This window comes from Sus scrofa, chromosome 4, assembly GCF_054392235.1.
Source record: "Sus scrofa isolate SSC_HxYL_T2T_F1_AM1 chromosome 4, Sscrofa_HxYL_maternal_Yorkshire_Landrace_v2.0, whole genome shotgun sequence".
Taxonomy (NCBI): Eukaryota; Metazoa; Chordata; class Mammalia; order Artiodactyla; family Suidae; genus Sus; species Sus scrofa.
In genome coordinates this window covers 42,553,477-42,567,396 of record NC_139386.1, presented here as the reverse complement: position 1 = coordinate 42,567,396, position 13,920 = coordinate 42,553,477, and the positions used below count along the sequence as shown (strand labels likewise).

General features: G+C 43.0%; 1 protein-coding gene across 1 annotated transcript in view; it reads right to left on the bottom strand.

The window, feature by feature from the left end:
• CDH17 (cadherin 17) overlaps positions 1-13,920 on the bottom strand; it is an 82,475-nt gene that overhangs the window by 61,202 nt on the left and 7,353 nt on the right. The window contains exons 2-3 of the mRNA XM_001927101.5: positions 9,466-9,536; positions 3,665-3,763 (exon numbers count right to left, since the gene is read on the bottom strand). Coding sequence (XP_001927136.1) covers positions 3,665-3,763; positions 9,466-9,516 — 150 coding nt within the window. The 5' untranslated portion in view covers positions 9,517-9,536. The remainder of the gene's footprint in view (positions 1-3,664; positions 3,764-9,465; positions 9,537-13,920) is intronic.

Below are 13,920 nucleotides of genomic sequence, written 5' to 3'. Positions count from 1 at the left end.
GTTCCCAGGCCAGAGGTCTAATCAGAGCTATAGCTGCCGGCCTTCACCAGAGCCACAGCAACATGGGATCTGAGCTGCATCTGTAGCTTACACCACAGCTCACGGCAACACAGGATCCTTAACCCACTGAGCAAGGCCAGGGATCAAACCCGCCACCTCATAGTTCCTGGTAGGATTCATTAACCACTGAGCCACGATAGGAACTATCCAAGAGAATTGGAAACATATGTCCTTACAAAAAAATTGTCATTGAATGGCCATAATAGCATTATTGATACAACCATAAATTGTCCATCAAATGATAAATGGATACGCAACTGTTGTTATTCATGCAGTGGAATATGATTCAGTCATAAAAAGACACGAAGTACTATACCTGCCATAATATGGATGAACCTTGAAAACATTATGCCGCACTCACTGTAACCAATCCCAGCAGGTGTGACTTCTTTCCTCACACTGATCCTACCCATCTCCTTCTCTCCATTCCCCCTTCATACTTTCTTTTTTTTTTTTTTTATTTTCCCACTGTACAGCAAGGGGGTCAGGTTATCCTTACATGTATACATTACAATTACAGTTTTTCTCCCACCCTTTCTTCTGTTGCAACATGAGTATCTAGACATAGTTCTCAATGCTATTCAGCAGGATCTCCTTGTAAATCTATTCTAAGTTGTGTCTGATAAGCCCAAGCTCCCGATCCCTCCCATTCCCTCCCCCTCCCATCAGGCAACCACAAGTCTCTTCTCCAAGTCCATGATTTTCTTTTCAATGGAATACTACTCAGACATAAAAAAGGATGACATAATGCCATTTGCAGCAACATGGATGGAACTAGAGAATCTCATACTGAGTGAAATGAACCAGAAAGACAAAGACAAATACCATATGATATCACTTATAACTGGAATCTAATATCCAGCACAAATGAACATCTCCTCAGAAAAGAAAATCATGGCCTTCATACTTTCTTAATCCAGGCCTCCATCACTTCCCACTGGTCTATGGCAAATCACTATTTGACATTTCCCAAGAGCCGTCCCACCTCGAGGCTCATGCCTTCATCATATGCTCTAAGTGATCACAGAGTAGGTCTGAACAAGCACAGTCTAATTCCCTCACACCTTCTTTGACTCTCCCATGGTGCCCTGCAGCTTACCACAGGTTAAAGAGCCAGTCCAGACCCCACCACAACCCCACTCCCTGACCTTGGCAGCCTCACCTTTGACTGCACACCATCTCCCACCCTAAACTTCATTTCCTTGCTAAATGCACACCCCCATGCTTTTTCCCATGCAATATTCAGGGCCTGCTCTCTGTCTGTGAGCACCTTTTCAATGTTAAATACTCAGTTTAGGGGTCAATGAAACTTTTTCTGTTCACCCACTACCATCCTCATTTAAAATGATGAGCCTTTCTCCACGTGCAGTTGGTCCCCTCTGCATCCCACCAGACTCCAATCAGAACCCTTCACTGCATGCCTGCTTACTTGTTAGTCTCCTTCTATGATTCCACGAGCTTGCTGGATGGGGTTGGGCCCATCTTGTGTCCCCAGTACCCAGCATAGCACCTTGTAACAGCAGGCGCTTCATACAGAGTAAATAAAAGAAGATGAATGTTCTTACCAGCTCATGGAGCATAGAAATACACAAATGATCAATATTCTGTAATAACCTATATGGGAACTGAATCTGAAAAAGAGTGCATATGTGTATATGTATAATGGAATCGCTTTGCTGTACACCTGAAACTAACACAGCATCATAAATCAACTATACCCCAATAGAAAATAAAAATTATATTGACAAAAAAGACGCAAATGAAAAGAAATTTTTGCCATGATCATGGCAATGCCAGATCCAAGCCACATCTAAGCCCTACGACACAGCTTGTGGTAACACTAGATCCTTAATCCACTGAGCGAGGCCAGGGATCAAACCCACATCCTCATGGATACTAGTCAGATTCTTAACCTGCTGAGCCACAACAGGAACACCAAAAAAAATTTTTAAAGGTACGTGAGAAATCTATAACTAAGTGCACCCTGGCAAGGCAGAGAAAGTTAGTAAACAAGCACATTATCTCTGGTGTAGGCCCTCACCATAGACTCCCAATCAGTTCCCTGCACCCTCTCCAGTTTCCTACCCACCCCACCTCTCCAGTTTGTAGCCCTGAATGGAAACTTGATTCAGGCACATTGTTTTGGGGAGGAAATCTAAGAGCCTCAGGAGTCAGGGCCCTTCTGATGTCTGCAGCTTCCTCACCCACCTTCTTCTCCAGGCTCTCTGCTCCCCAAGCAGCCTGGCCTTCTGCCAGGACTCCCTGGATGGCCTGCCCTCTCCTAGCACAGGGCTCTGCCTTTGCTGGAATGCTCCTCTCTCGCTATCAGATTCCAGTTCTCTAAGCATTTGCTCCTCCCTCAGTGCCTGACTTCCCCTTGGAGAAGTCAAGGCCTCTAGAACAAGGAGGCGGACAGGGTTACAGGTCCATCCCCACCAGCTCCTACGATGGGGCCCTTTGCACTCACCTAGGGCCAAATGAGAGAAGGTGGGATGAGACAGCTTTCAGTCTCTCCTCTGTGGATGGGAGCTGTCCAACAAAGCAAATGCTTGGCAGTTCACAGAAGGCATCCACCTTAAGTGGTAGTTTAGTAACCCTCTGCTTGTGTTGTATAAAAGGAGGGAAGGTTAGTAACCCTCCGCTCCCCCCCCCAGTGCATGGGGTCGGGGATCATGGGCAGCCCCAGACCCCAGGCTTATCAACGCATCCTCAACCACTCCAAGGCCAGGCCGGCTTCCCCAGGGGATTTCTGGTCAATGCAGGAGTATGTTTTTCTCCCTCTCCCTGTCACATTTCTAGAATTACTTACTTCAGTGCCCTTTACAACTGAAGTCTCTTGCCCCCACCCTCACCCTTACAGTCCACACCTCAATCTGATGCTTTTCTCAGTTAACTAGTTAAACAGGATGATGCTTCCCAGTGTGCCTAGACCAACCCATAGGTGAGGGCTCACAGGTAGGTTCAGGGGAGGTGACGGGGAAGGCAGGCCATTCCAGCACTATTCCAGAAAACCCGCATCTTCAAATGTTTCAGACAGCCAGTTCGTTGAACAAGCTCAGATGGCCATCCCACTCCAGAGACTGGTTCCCTTCCCATCCTGGGGGAGAGAGGGAGCCCACAGGCACCCAGGTCCCCGCCCCAGGGATGGAGGACTGGCCCCAGACACCATGGAGGAAGAGTCCAAACAAGGATGTCGGGTAGAAGGTCTTCCAATACCGAGGTCACTCATCTTTGTGTTTAACTTAGCTTCTGAAATCATTCTCTTTTTTTTTTTCTTTCTTTCTTTTTTAGGGCCACATCCATGGCATATGGAAGTTCCCAGGCTAGGGGTTGAATTGGAGTTGCGGCTGCCAGCCTACACCACAGCCACAGCAACGTGGGATCCCCAACCCACTAAGCGAGGCCAGGGATTGAACCCACATCCTCATGGATCCGAGTCGGATTCATTTCCTCTGAGCCACGATGGGAACTCCCTGAAATCATTCTTGATAATGAGATCTGCTATGCCTCTGTTTTATTTCCGGGTGCACCGTAGATAAAGGAGTAAAAGTCCAGTCTGAGAGCCTGCAAAATCAAGATAACAGTGATCAAGAACAGCTATTACCTGGAATATGATTTGACTCGGTTCTTGACCTTCAAAAATAGAAAATGTCATGGGTTTCAGGGGTCCACTAAACTTTCCTTCTTGGCCGTATCCAGTTGTCTGTTTCAAAAAAGAAAGAAAGAAAAAGAAAATTTTCATCACCATTTACTATGAATGTATGTGTCACTTGCTGGTTTTATTATGGTTTCAGGATGGATACACAAAACCTCAGATTCTATCCTGGCTCAAAACAATGTGAAATCTAGTCCAAACAGGCTGGAAGGGGTCTAATATTTGTAGTGGCTCACTATGTCAAGATGGTTTGCTAAGAGCCTTGCATTGCTTTTCTCATTCAACCTTTCAAGCCATCACCCTGTGGGGAGAAATTAACATGCCCATGTTACAAATGAGGCTCACAGAGTTTAGCCACTTGCCCAGAATAAAATACACACACACTGGGCTCTAACTGAAGGAAAGCTCACGATCTTCTGACAATGCTTCTCTGCCCTTAACTTCTACATGGTTTTACACCAGCTTCTTAAAACCCCTTCCCTCTGCTCGCATTAGTGTGTAAGGAAATCCATGGCAGATTTCCTGCACCCTAGAAATCAGGCACCTCAAAGGCCACTGAAATTATAAGAGGGAAAATAAATAGATGCATTTAGTACAATGCTGGCTTGGCACATTGTTCCATGGTAAATGTTAGTCAAATCCGAATCCAAATTTGAACTGTAACTTTAAGAAAACTTGTTGTTTTAACATTTGACTAGCAATTTATACTCATGTAGAAAAAAATTTAAAGCAAAAGATGTTTTCTTCAAGCAGTAGCCCTACAACATTTCTAAAATCCAAAGACCCTGAACTTGACAGACAAGCAGCCACCCTCAACCCCTCCTCCCAGAGTAGGCCCAAGTCCAGGCTGGAAGGGCAACAAGTGGTGGCTGGAACAGTAAGAAGAGCTCACACTTGCTAAATTAATATATGCTGAGCTCTGTCCTAAGTACATTCAGTCCCGACTACAACTTAATGGGGTAAGTTATTATTGCTAGCTCCATTTCACAGGTGATGAGACTGAGGCACAGAGAGGCACAGGAAGTGGAAGAAGCAGGATTCCAACCTTCCACTCCAGATCCAGCCGTCTTAGCCACTACTCTGCACTACCCACCGGGGGAGCCAAAGTGGCCGATTCAACCTGGTGGGAAAGCTGGCAGCGGGGGCTGTGCAGGATGGTGATTCCCAGCACTCCTAGCCCAGAAGGATCGGAGCATTCAGCGACACATCCTCCCATCCCTTGTCTCCCATCATGACTGTGTCACCAAAGGCAGAGCGGAGCAGGTGGCATGCAGGAAGGGACAGCCAGCCAGACCCCACCATGGAGGGTGCCCTCTGGAACACAGGATCCAGCACCCAGACCTAATGCGGTTCTGCTCCCTCCCAAGTAGTTCTTCCTATTTGAGGTGGGGATCAGGGATGGGATAGGTTAGAATCAAAAGTATGATGTGGAAAGTTAATGGCTTGGGGAATGGAGAGGTAAAACCAAAGAAGTAAGAACTGGAGGGAAGAGAACGTTTTGTCCATTTCTTTATGGAGAGAGAGTGCACTCTTGCTCTACGAACACTGGGAAAACCCAAAAACAATTAGGTTGAAATGATAAGGAAAAGATCTTGTATTATATCCCTTGGTTCACTTATTCTTACGTTGATCTGGGTTGTCCAACAACAACGACAAAATTAACAAACAAGAACACAGAGGATTTTGGAACTTGGCCTCCTCTCCCTCAGAGTTGTGGTGGGCCCTTGGGTTGGCTGCCCACCCTCGGCCATTACCAAGCTCTCTTCCTTGGGAAGACAAGTGAGCTCTTTCCCAGACTCCCTTGCAGCTAGGAGGGTGGCCGCGTGACCCAGTTCTGGTTCAGGAAACAAGAGGTGAAGTCTGCTTGCGGGGTAGGGAGGGGCATGGTGCCCACCAAGCTTGTTTTTCCTGATGAAAGAAGACAGATGTATCTGGCATCGCCCTTCTTCCTTCCCTGCTATTCTTACTCAGACAATGGACCTCCTGTCTGTAGCTGTGGCAGCCATCACAAAACCATCTCAAATAATGGTAGAGCAAGGAGAAAGAAGCCCAAATCTCTGATAACATCAGAGAACTGCTAAACCTGCCCAGGACCGCCCACTGTAGGCATCTTGTTATCTGAGAAAAAAAAAAAAATAGCTCCTATTTACTGCAGACATTCTTCTAGAGTTGCTTGCAGCTAAAATCATTCTTTATTTTTTTGTTTTTTTGCTTTTTAGGGCACACCCATGGCATATGGAAGTTCCCAGGCTAGGGATCAAATCGAAGTTACAGCTGCCAGCCTATACCACAGCCACAGCAACTCAGGATCCAAGCCACGTCTGCAAACTACAACACAGCTCACGGCAATGTGGATCCCCGACCCACCGGGCAAGGTCATGGATCAAACCCACATCCTCATGGATGCTAGTTAGATTTGTTTCCACTGCACTGCAATGGGAACTCCCTAAAAGCATTCTTAATTGACACAATCATTTTATAGACTTCTAGCTCATCAGTTCCTTTCAAGGTGTGTCTTCCTCTGGGGACTCTTCTTCCCTTCCACTTCTTTCCACATCTTCTCCAGCTCCATCAGCTCCTCTGGAAGACGGGGCACAAGAAATGGGTACAAATGTCCAGTCACCACCCTGACTGGTACAGCATGAGGGCAGTGATTTTTCAAGGGCTACTGTTTCACAGCAACTCCCTTCATCAACTTCTTGCTCAGATCAGCAAGCAGTCCATCTTTCAGTTGATCATATCAGTGACAGCATCTCCAGGAAAACTACATTAGTCAGGCAGATCTCACAAACCTGCATTTTTTTCCTAGGTGGACAAGTTGGCTCATTTATCATACATATTTAAAATAAAAAAAAAAGGATAAGTCTCAGTTGCAAGGTTCAAAGTTGGGTTGGGCTCTCTTATCAGGGCAACAAATCTCTGCCATTAACCTGGCTATTTGAGCTATAAAGATTTCAAAATGCATGTGTGCATCATGAGTCATCCAGCCATACAGCCAGAACTAAGACAAATGCTGTGGTGGAAACTTGTGAAAAGATTTGGGGGAAAAAACACCATCTTGCACAAAGAGGTGAAAGGTAGAAAGAGAATGGAGCTGAGTTTTTTGAGTATTTCCTGGATGGCAGCTGTAGAACTAGACCCTTGGTACACATCATTTCTTCAGATCCTCCAGAGAACGTATCTCCAGAGAAGTCCCACAGCAGAGGCACAGATAATTGGTGCTGCAATGGGATGGTACCAGCTCTGTTTGACAACCAGACCCCAACTCTGCCATGTTGCTACACTGCCTTCCAGCCCAGCAAAGGCCACATGCAATTGCCAAATCTGCCTGCCTGGTAGCTCCCCTCAGTGTACTTTCCAGCAAGAGTTCTTTGCATGGATTATATACTATTTAGGCATCTGTATATGTATATAGTATTTATTCTTCTTCTTTCTAGAAGAAGCACAATCTCAGGCAAAACTCAAAAATAGTTGGCTTCTCATTGATTTCCTTGCTTCCCTACTCAACACTCTCTCCCAAACCCCGGATCACTTACTTACTCTTTCTCTGGTGCCCTTGTGATATACTCTTGCAGTGTTTTCCAACTCCTATGAGAACCAGTTCTCAGAAAAGAACAGGAGAGGCACTCATAGTATGGAATAAATGATGGGCAATCGTTTTAAATTGCTACCTCTACTGAATAAAGCCTTATGCCGGAGGAAAGAAGCTCCAGCTAAACTTCCAGTCTTCACAAAAGAGGAGTAGGTGGAGGCGGGAGAGAAATGGCTCCATCCCAACGCCCCTGAAGTCCCAGCACACAGATCGCAGCCTCCCTCCTTCACCCAAAGACAGCTGTGCATGCTGCTGTCTCATGGGCAAGGTGCTTGCTGCCAGCAGTGATTTGGGCAGTATTTCTTACTCCAGATAGAAACCCCACTGGGATGAGAGCATGGAAAGGGAAAACTTATTTTCACCCTTTATCTGGGAAGAAAAATGTGTGTCCCCTTCTTAAACAAGAAGCAAATGAGCCTGCTAATACCAAATTATCATGATGGAATCTTCCCCCCTCTTAGATCTCATTTGTTGTTTCCTCATATAAGTGCATAATTATGTATTTAATTTCACCCTTGTTCCTGGCACTGTGCTGTGTGCTGAGGCTGCAAAGATGACTAAAACCCCGTCCTCCTCATGGAGGACAGGGTACATATGAGTGTAGACTTCAAATATTTCAAATGTGGTCATAATAGGAGTTTCCATTGCAGCTCAGGGGGTTAAGAATCTGACTAGTATCCATGAGGACATGGGTTTGATCCCTGGCCTCACTCAGTGGGTTAAGGATCTGACATTGCTGTGGCTACGATGTAGGTTGGCAGCTGTAGCTCCAATTTGACTCCTTCCTGGGAACTTCCATATGCTGCACATTTGGCTCTAAAAAGCAAAAAAAAAAAAAAAAAAAAAAAGTATTCATAATAAGAGCTAATATTTATCAAGTGCCTAAACTGTGCCAGTCACTGATTCAAGGGCTTTATTAATGCATTATCTCATTTAATTGTCGATAAGCGCTCTTATTAGACCCATTTCGCAGGGCAGAAAACTGAGGTTCCGCACTTAGTAACTCAGCCAAATTCCTATCATCAGTAAATGACAGTGCCAAGTTCAAACCTTGGCCTGACCTCACCACTATTCTATGATAATACTGACAGCAAAGGACATTTGAGAGGGCAGGAAGAGAAGTCAAGTGATGTTTGACCCAGTTGTAGTCCTAGCGACGTTTTGTGCCCTGTGAGGTCTGTGAGGTTGCATATTGCTCTTGAAGTTAGAATCACAGTTTCCCTCCACCAAGAGGAAATCTCTGGTGGGTTTACCAGTTTGGCTTTACTTCACTCTAGATATGTTGAACTGTGTAGGCTTCCAGCAGCTCTCTAGAACTTGAAATGCAATATGTTATATGTTGCTTTATGTTGTTATATGTTATATGTTCCCTGGAAGAAAGGAACCAAGATTAGCAGTGTGAGGATCTAGAAGATTCCTCCTAAGGGGAAAGCAAATGTTTCTCTGTAATCTTGCTTCATAATACAACAAATTGGCAAGTGATCCCCTTGTGGAAAGCCCCTTTAAGAGCCCCTTGAGGAAAGCCAAGATGGGTGTTCCTCTCTCCACCCCAGATCAAGGGCTGATCTCCCCACGTTCCCTCCAGCTCCGACTTCTAGAAGCCTCTAAGCTGATAGGGTTAGCTCAATAAGTGACCTAAGGACAAATTTGGCCAGAAAACTCCAAACCATATATGGGAAGAAAAGTACAGAAGCAGAGCAGGGTTGAAAATAGAGAAAATACTTTTCTTCATTTCAGTGGTAATTTCTCATGGTCAAAGTTTTTTTTTAAAAAAAGTCAAGATTAAGGGGCATAGATTAACCCTTGTATCAGTACATTTTTCTTTCCAGATTCCCTGAGCTGCATGCGAAGGTCTAAGGTTGATGGATATTTGAAAACCTTGCCTGTGAAGTGGCATCTGCTTTTAAGAGCTGAGGAGGAAGCACCTCCCTGGTTGAAGGTTAGACATATGACTTGTAGCCATCTCATCAAAAATAGCCCACTGGGAAGAAAAAAAAAAATAGCCCATTGGAGTAAACTATGTGTCCTTCGTACACAGTGAGTTAATTTTGATAGACTTTTTTTTTTAAGTGATGATAGCCATTGCTTCCTTGGCACAGGGTAGAAGGATGATGAGAAATATTGTGCTAAATAAACACAGAACATTCTCTTCTCTTACCAAGTAAAGTATCAGGAGACACAAGCAGTCCAGTCGGGCTTGCGTCGTCATGGTTTTCTTTATTCAAACTCCTGTGAATAAACCAGAGATAACTTATTTCCCAGGCTGTTAAAACCACGTCTTTCCAAGCAGAAAGGATCATTGGACGAAATTCAGGTATAAGCCTGGTATAACGGCATCCTCTGTGGAACAGCCTGGTCATCTAGAAGCTTAATGATACCTTATCCACAGCCATCACAAGTCAACATCCTGAAATGAACTTGTGGCAATTCCATTTCTTTAATAACTGCTTTACTTTATTATAGTCTTCTCCATTTAAGAGTCTTAAATGATTGGCAGTAAGTGTAATTTTCACTCATTATATGGATGATGGAGATAAGTTTTGGCCCATGCCAAAATAAGCAGATACTAAAATTTGAGTGGTTCTGTTTCAAAGCTGCAAATTTACGAGATTCTTCAAGCAGGAAAAACTCAAGAAGGTTCACAATCCTTCATTCAAACACCTCTCCACCTCTTTGCTCTTCAAAACCTTGTTGCTAACTATGCACTAAATCAGAGGGGAAAATGTACTTCTTATTACTCCAGAAGCAACCCAGTAAGAATACAAACTCTGGGAGTTCCGGGTGTGGCTCAGCAGTAATAACCTGACGAGTATCCATGAGGACGCAGGTTTGATCCCTGGCCTCGCTCAGTGGGTAAAGGATCTGGCGTTGCTGTGAGCTGTGGTGTTAAGTTGTAGATGTGGCTCAGATCCCATGCTGCTGTGGCTGTCGTGCAGGCTGGCAGCTGCAGCTCTGATTCAACCCCTAGCCTGGGAATTTCCATATGCTGTGGTGCAGCCCTAAAAAGACCAAAAAAAAAAAAAAAAAAAAAGAATCTAAATCTAAACTCTGCCCCTCTTCTCTTCTTCAACATTATTTTTCCCTTTTTCCTTGTGCCTTCATATTTCATAGAAATTATAACTTTTGCTCTAAGACACATCCCAACTGATTTTAAGAGCTGAGATAAATTTTCCACATGGCCTGTAAAGCAGGGCTGTTGCCTATCATAATATTGGACTCTAAAACAAAGCAAAAAGCCAAGGAAATGAAGAATGCAGTCACTTCATAAAAATTCCAATGATTTTATTGTCTCTAGAAATTATGGATGATCTTGGCATACTTCATCTTTTTCTTCATGTTTTAAAGTTTCTACATTAAACTTATATCACTAGATAATCCAAATAGATAAAATGTACAAAATTCTAGCCACTCTAAAAATTTAGACCCTGAAATTACTTAATTCCCTACTTTTGGATAGCTTATATTTGAACTTTGAAAAGATCAAAGTACTATCTCATTTTAGTGTCACAAATACCCTGGAAGATAAAGATAGAAATGAACATTGGAGTTCCCTGGTGGCTCGAGACGTTAAGGTTCTGGCCTTGTCCCTGCTGTGCCATTGGTTTTGATCCCTGGGAACTTCTGCATGCCACAGGTATGTCCAAAAAAAAAAAAAAAAGAAATGAACATTTATTAAGCATCACCTATATGGTAAATTAGTAAAGGGGCCTTTACAAACAGAATGACAGAGGTACAAAAGGTAAACTCTGCGTCAGAGTCTGGATTGGAAACCCAGCTCTGCATTTCATTAGCTGTGTGGTCTCAGCTGTACTACTTAACTTCTCTGTGCCTCAGTTTCCTCAAAGGGAAAATACAGAGCAGTTGCTCAGTCATAAATATGTACTCTCAGGAGTATCCCACAAACGTAATGAGTTAGGAAATGTTATTCTTATTTTTTACATAAGGAAATTGAGGTTCAAAGTTAAGCCATTTGCTTAAAGCTATGAAGTGACATTTGCCTTGCTTCCAACCAGATCTGTCAGATGTCAAAGTCCAAAACCTCTTTCGATTCTTTTTGCTGTAACCCTATAGAGTGTGATAGCTAAAGAGACACAGAGGCAGGCATAGAGATATAGAGATATGCAAAATGTACATATTCTTCGTACTTGCTATAAATGAAGCCACTTGCTCTAAATGAAGTTATAAGTTAAACTTGCTTAAGCAACTTGTCCCAGGGATCTACTGCTGTTTTAAATAAAACCTGGGACTAAAACTCTCAGTGAGTTAGATCTGTAAATTCTGTGAATGTTTAGAAATGAGCTTTTGCAACAGAATCCATTTGGTCTCTGTGTCCAAACATCATTTTAGGATTGGCTCCTTCTCTTAAACACATACAAGACATTTTTTTGCTACTTTAGAATTCTTATGCGGTTTGGAAACACACAGAAACAAATGGCAATCCCAGGTTCTAGACGATTGCAATGTGAAATACATCTAAATGAATAAATCTGTATTCTTAAGTCTAACAAGTCTTTTTTTATTAGCAAAATGAACATGATCAGCCATCAATCAATATTTGCTTAGGAAAAGTAAAAGTAGAGACTATAATGACACATTTAGGATCTTTCTCCTCAAACCCCTCGGCACACCAGATCTTTCCAATACTTGTCCCAATTTGCTCTTCCAGCCTTATCTCCCACTCCCTCCCCACACCCAGTAATGCCTAGCACCCCATGGACTTTGCACCTAGCTTCCTTGTCTCCAGGCTTCGGCACTTGCTGTTCTCCCCACCCGGCATAGGGCCCCACCTGGAGTAAATGACAATTGCTATTTGCTGAATTAAGCCAGATTGAAATTATCCTTCTCACCTCCACTTTTATTCATTTCTTTCCATCTAGGACCATTCATTTATTTTAAAGTCGCCGAATTGTAAAAAGATTTATTATGTGCCAGATCCTGAGCTAGGAACTGGGATAACAAAATAAGGAGTACAGGGTCTGCTTTGTGGTGCTAGAACCTACTTCCTCTCTGATTTCCAGCTGGAAGCATCTTCCTTCTAAAGCCCCTCCGGCCTGTATTTTATTTTATTTTTTCATTGTTTATTTATATGCCTCTGTTTCTGCTTCTACTAGAAAACAAAATCCTTCCAGATGAGGCCTTACTTTTAAAAAAAATTTTTTTAATTGCTCACAGCTGCCATGGCTTGTATATATTAAGCTCTCAATAGATGTTGGTTAAAATCTAAAACATTTATGAATGTCTAACATTCATATCCTATGCTTTGTCCAATCTATAAGAGTGTTCAGAATAAACAGAAAATGTTTAAGGAAACTAATTTAAGATTGAAACATTTATTTTGATGCAAAACAATACATTTTTATTGTTGACGAAAGGATTATTTCTCTTTTAAATACACTAACAGATTTATGCTTAGTAAATAAGAACTGGTTGATATACATCACCTCTCCTTGAAGTGATTTTTTTTTAGCACTTTCAATCTTCCAAAGACATATAATTTGAATGATAGAAAAGCAAATAAAAATAAAATAAATGCCTCACTTTAGTCAAATGCTCACACAGGCCATGGTCTGGGGTGCTTTAATGGAACCTAAAAAGTAAAGTTAGCAATGCACTCATCCTTTATTTTGTCATTTACATTTAGTTTCATCCCTCACAGACGCATTTCCGGTGAGAAACGGAAGTAATTGTGTTCTGCTCCCATGCCTAGGGTCCCGTGATTTCTTTGTAGATGACTCTATCTCACGATGTGGTTATTAGTCTGTCTGGCTTGGATCCTGGCTCCTCCACTGACTCATGCCTACTCATTTGTAAAGCAAGGATAATAATATTACCTACCTTTGAGAGTTATGGGACTCGATAAGTTAATATTTCGAAGAGTGTTTGTCAAATAAAAATTCCTTCTGCCACCCAAGTTTGCTTAGTCAGAACTTTAAACACTGTCATACAGGACATCTGTCACAATTCCCAGCTTTCGATGGCCCTGGTCAGGAGGATAATCAAGAAGCAGACTTGACAGTGACATCCTCACAGTCAGTGAAGTGGAGAGGCAAAGCCTTTGTCTGAATGATTCAGGGCAAACTACGCCACTGCTAGGATTATGCCAGAAGAGAACTTCGGCCTCTCAAACAAGCCTTGTCTGTATTTCCTCTTTGCATGGACATAATTTCTCCAGTGAGTATCACATCCTGGATCATAATGATGCTGGAGGGAAACCATGTTTATAACTGAAATTGCCTAAAACCACCAAGCCATAGACACTTGATAGATTATTTCACAAACCCTACTTGGAAACAGATTGGAGTAGATTTCCAGATAATTCAGTGACATTATATCTGAACTACCTGAAATACTTGATCCAACCATCTGCTGGGAATTTTTGCTATTTGTCAGGGTTTCCCTCAGGTACAAAGACTAAATTCACATGGTTTCTATGGCAACTATCTGAGAGGCCGAGTACATCCTTAGCAACAAAGGTCAAAGGTTTGAAGGGGGGGGTTTAAAAAGCCACCACCGCTTGCTTTCACCGCGGATCATTTACAAATATGGAACCAGGGCTGTTGGCCTTGCTGCTTAGGGCTGATACCTTCATTGAATTTGACACAGCCCAGAAAAC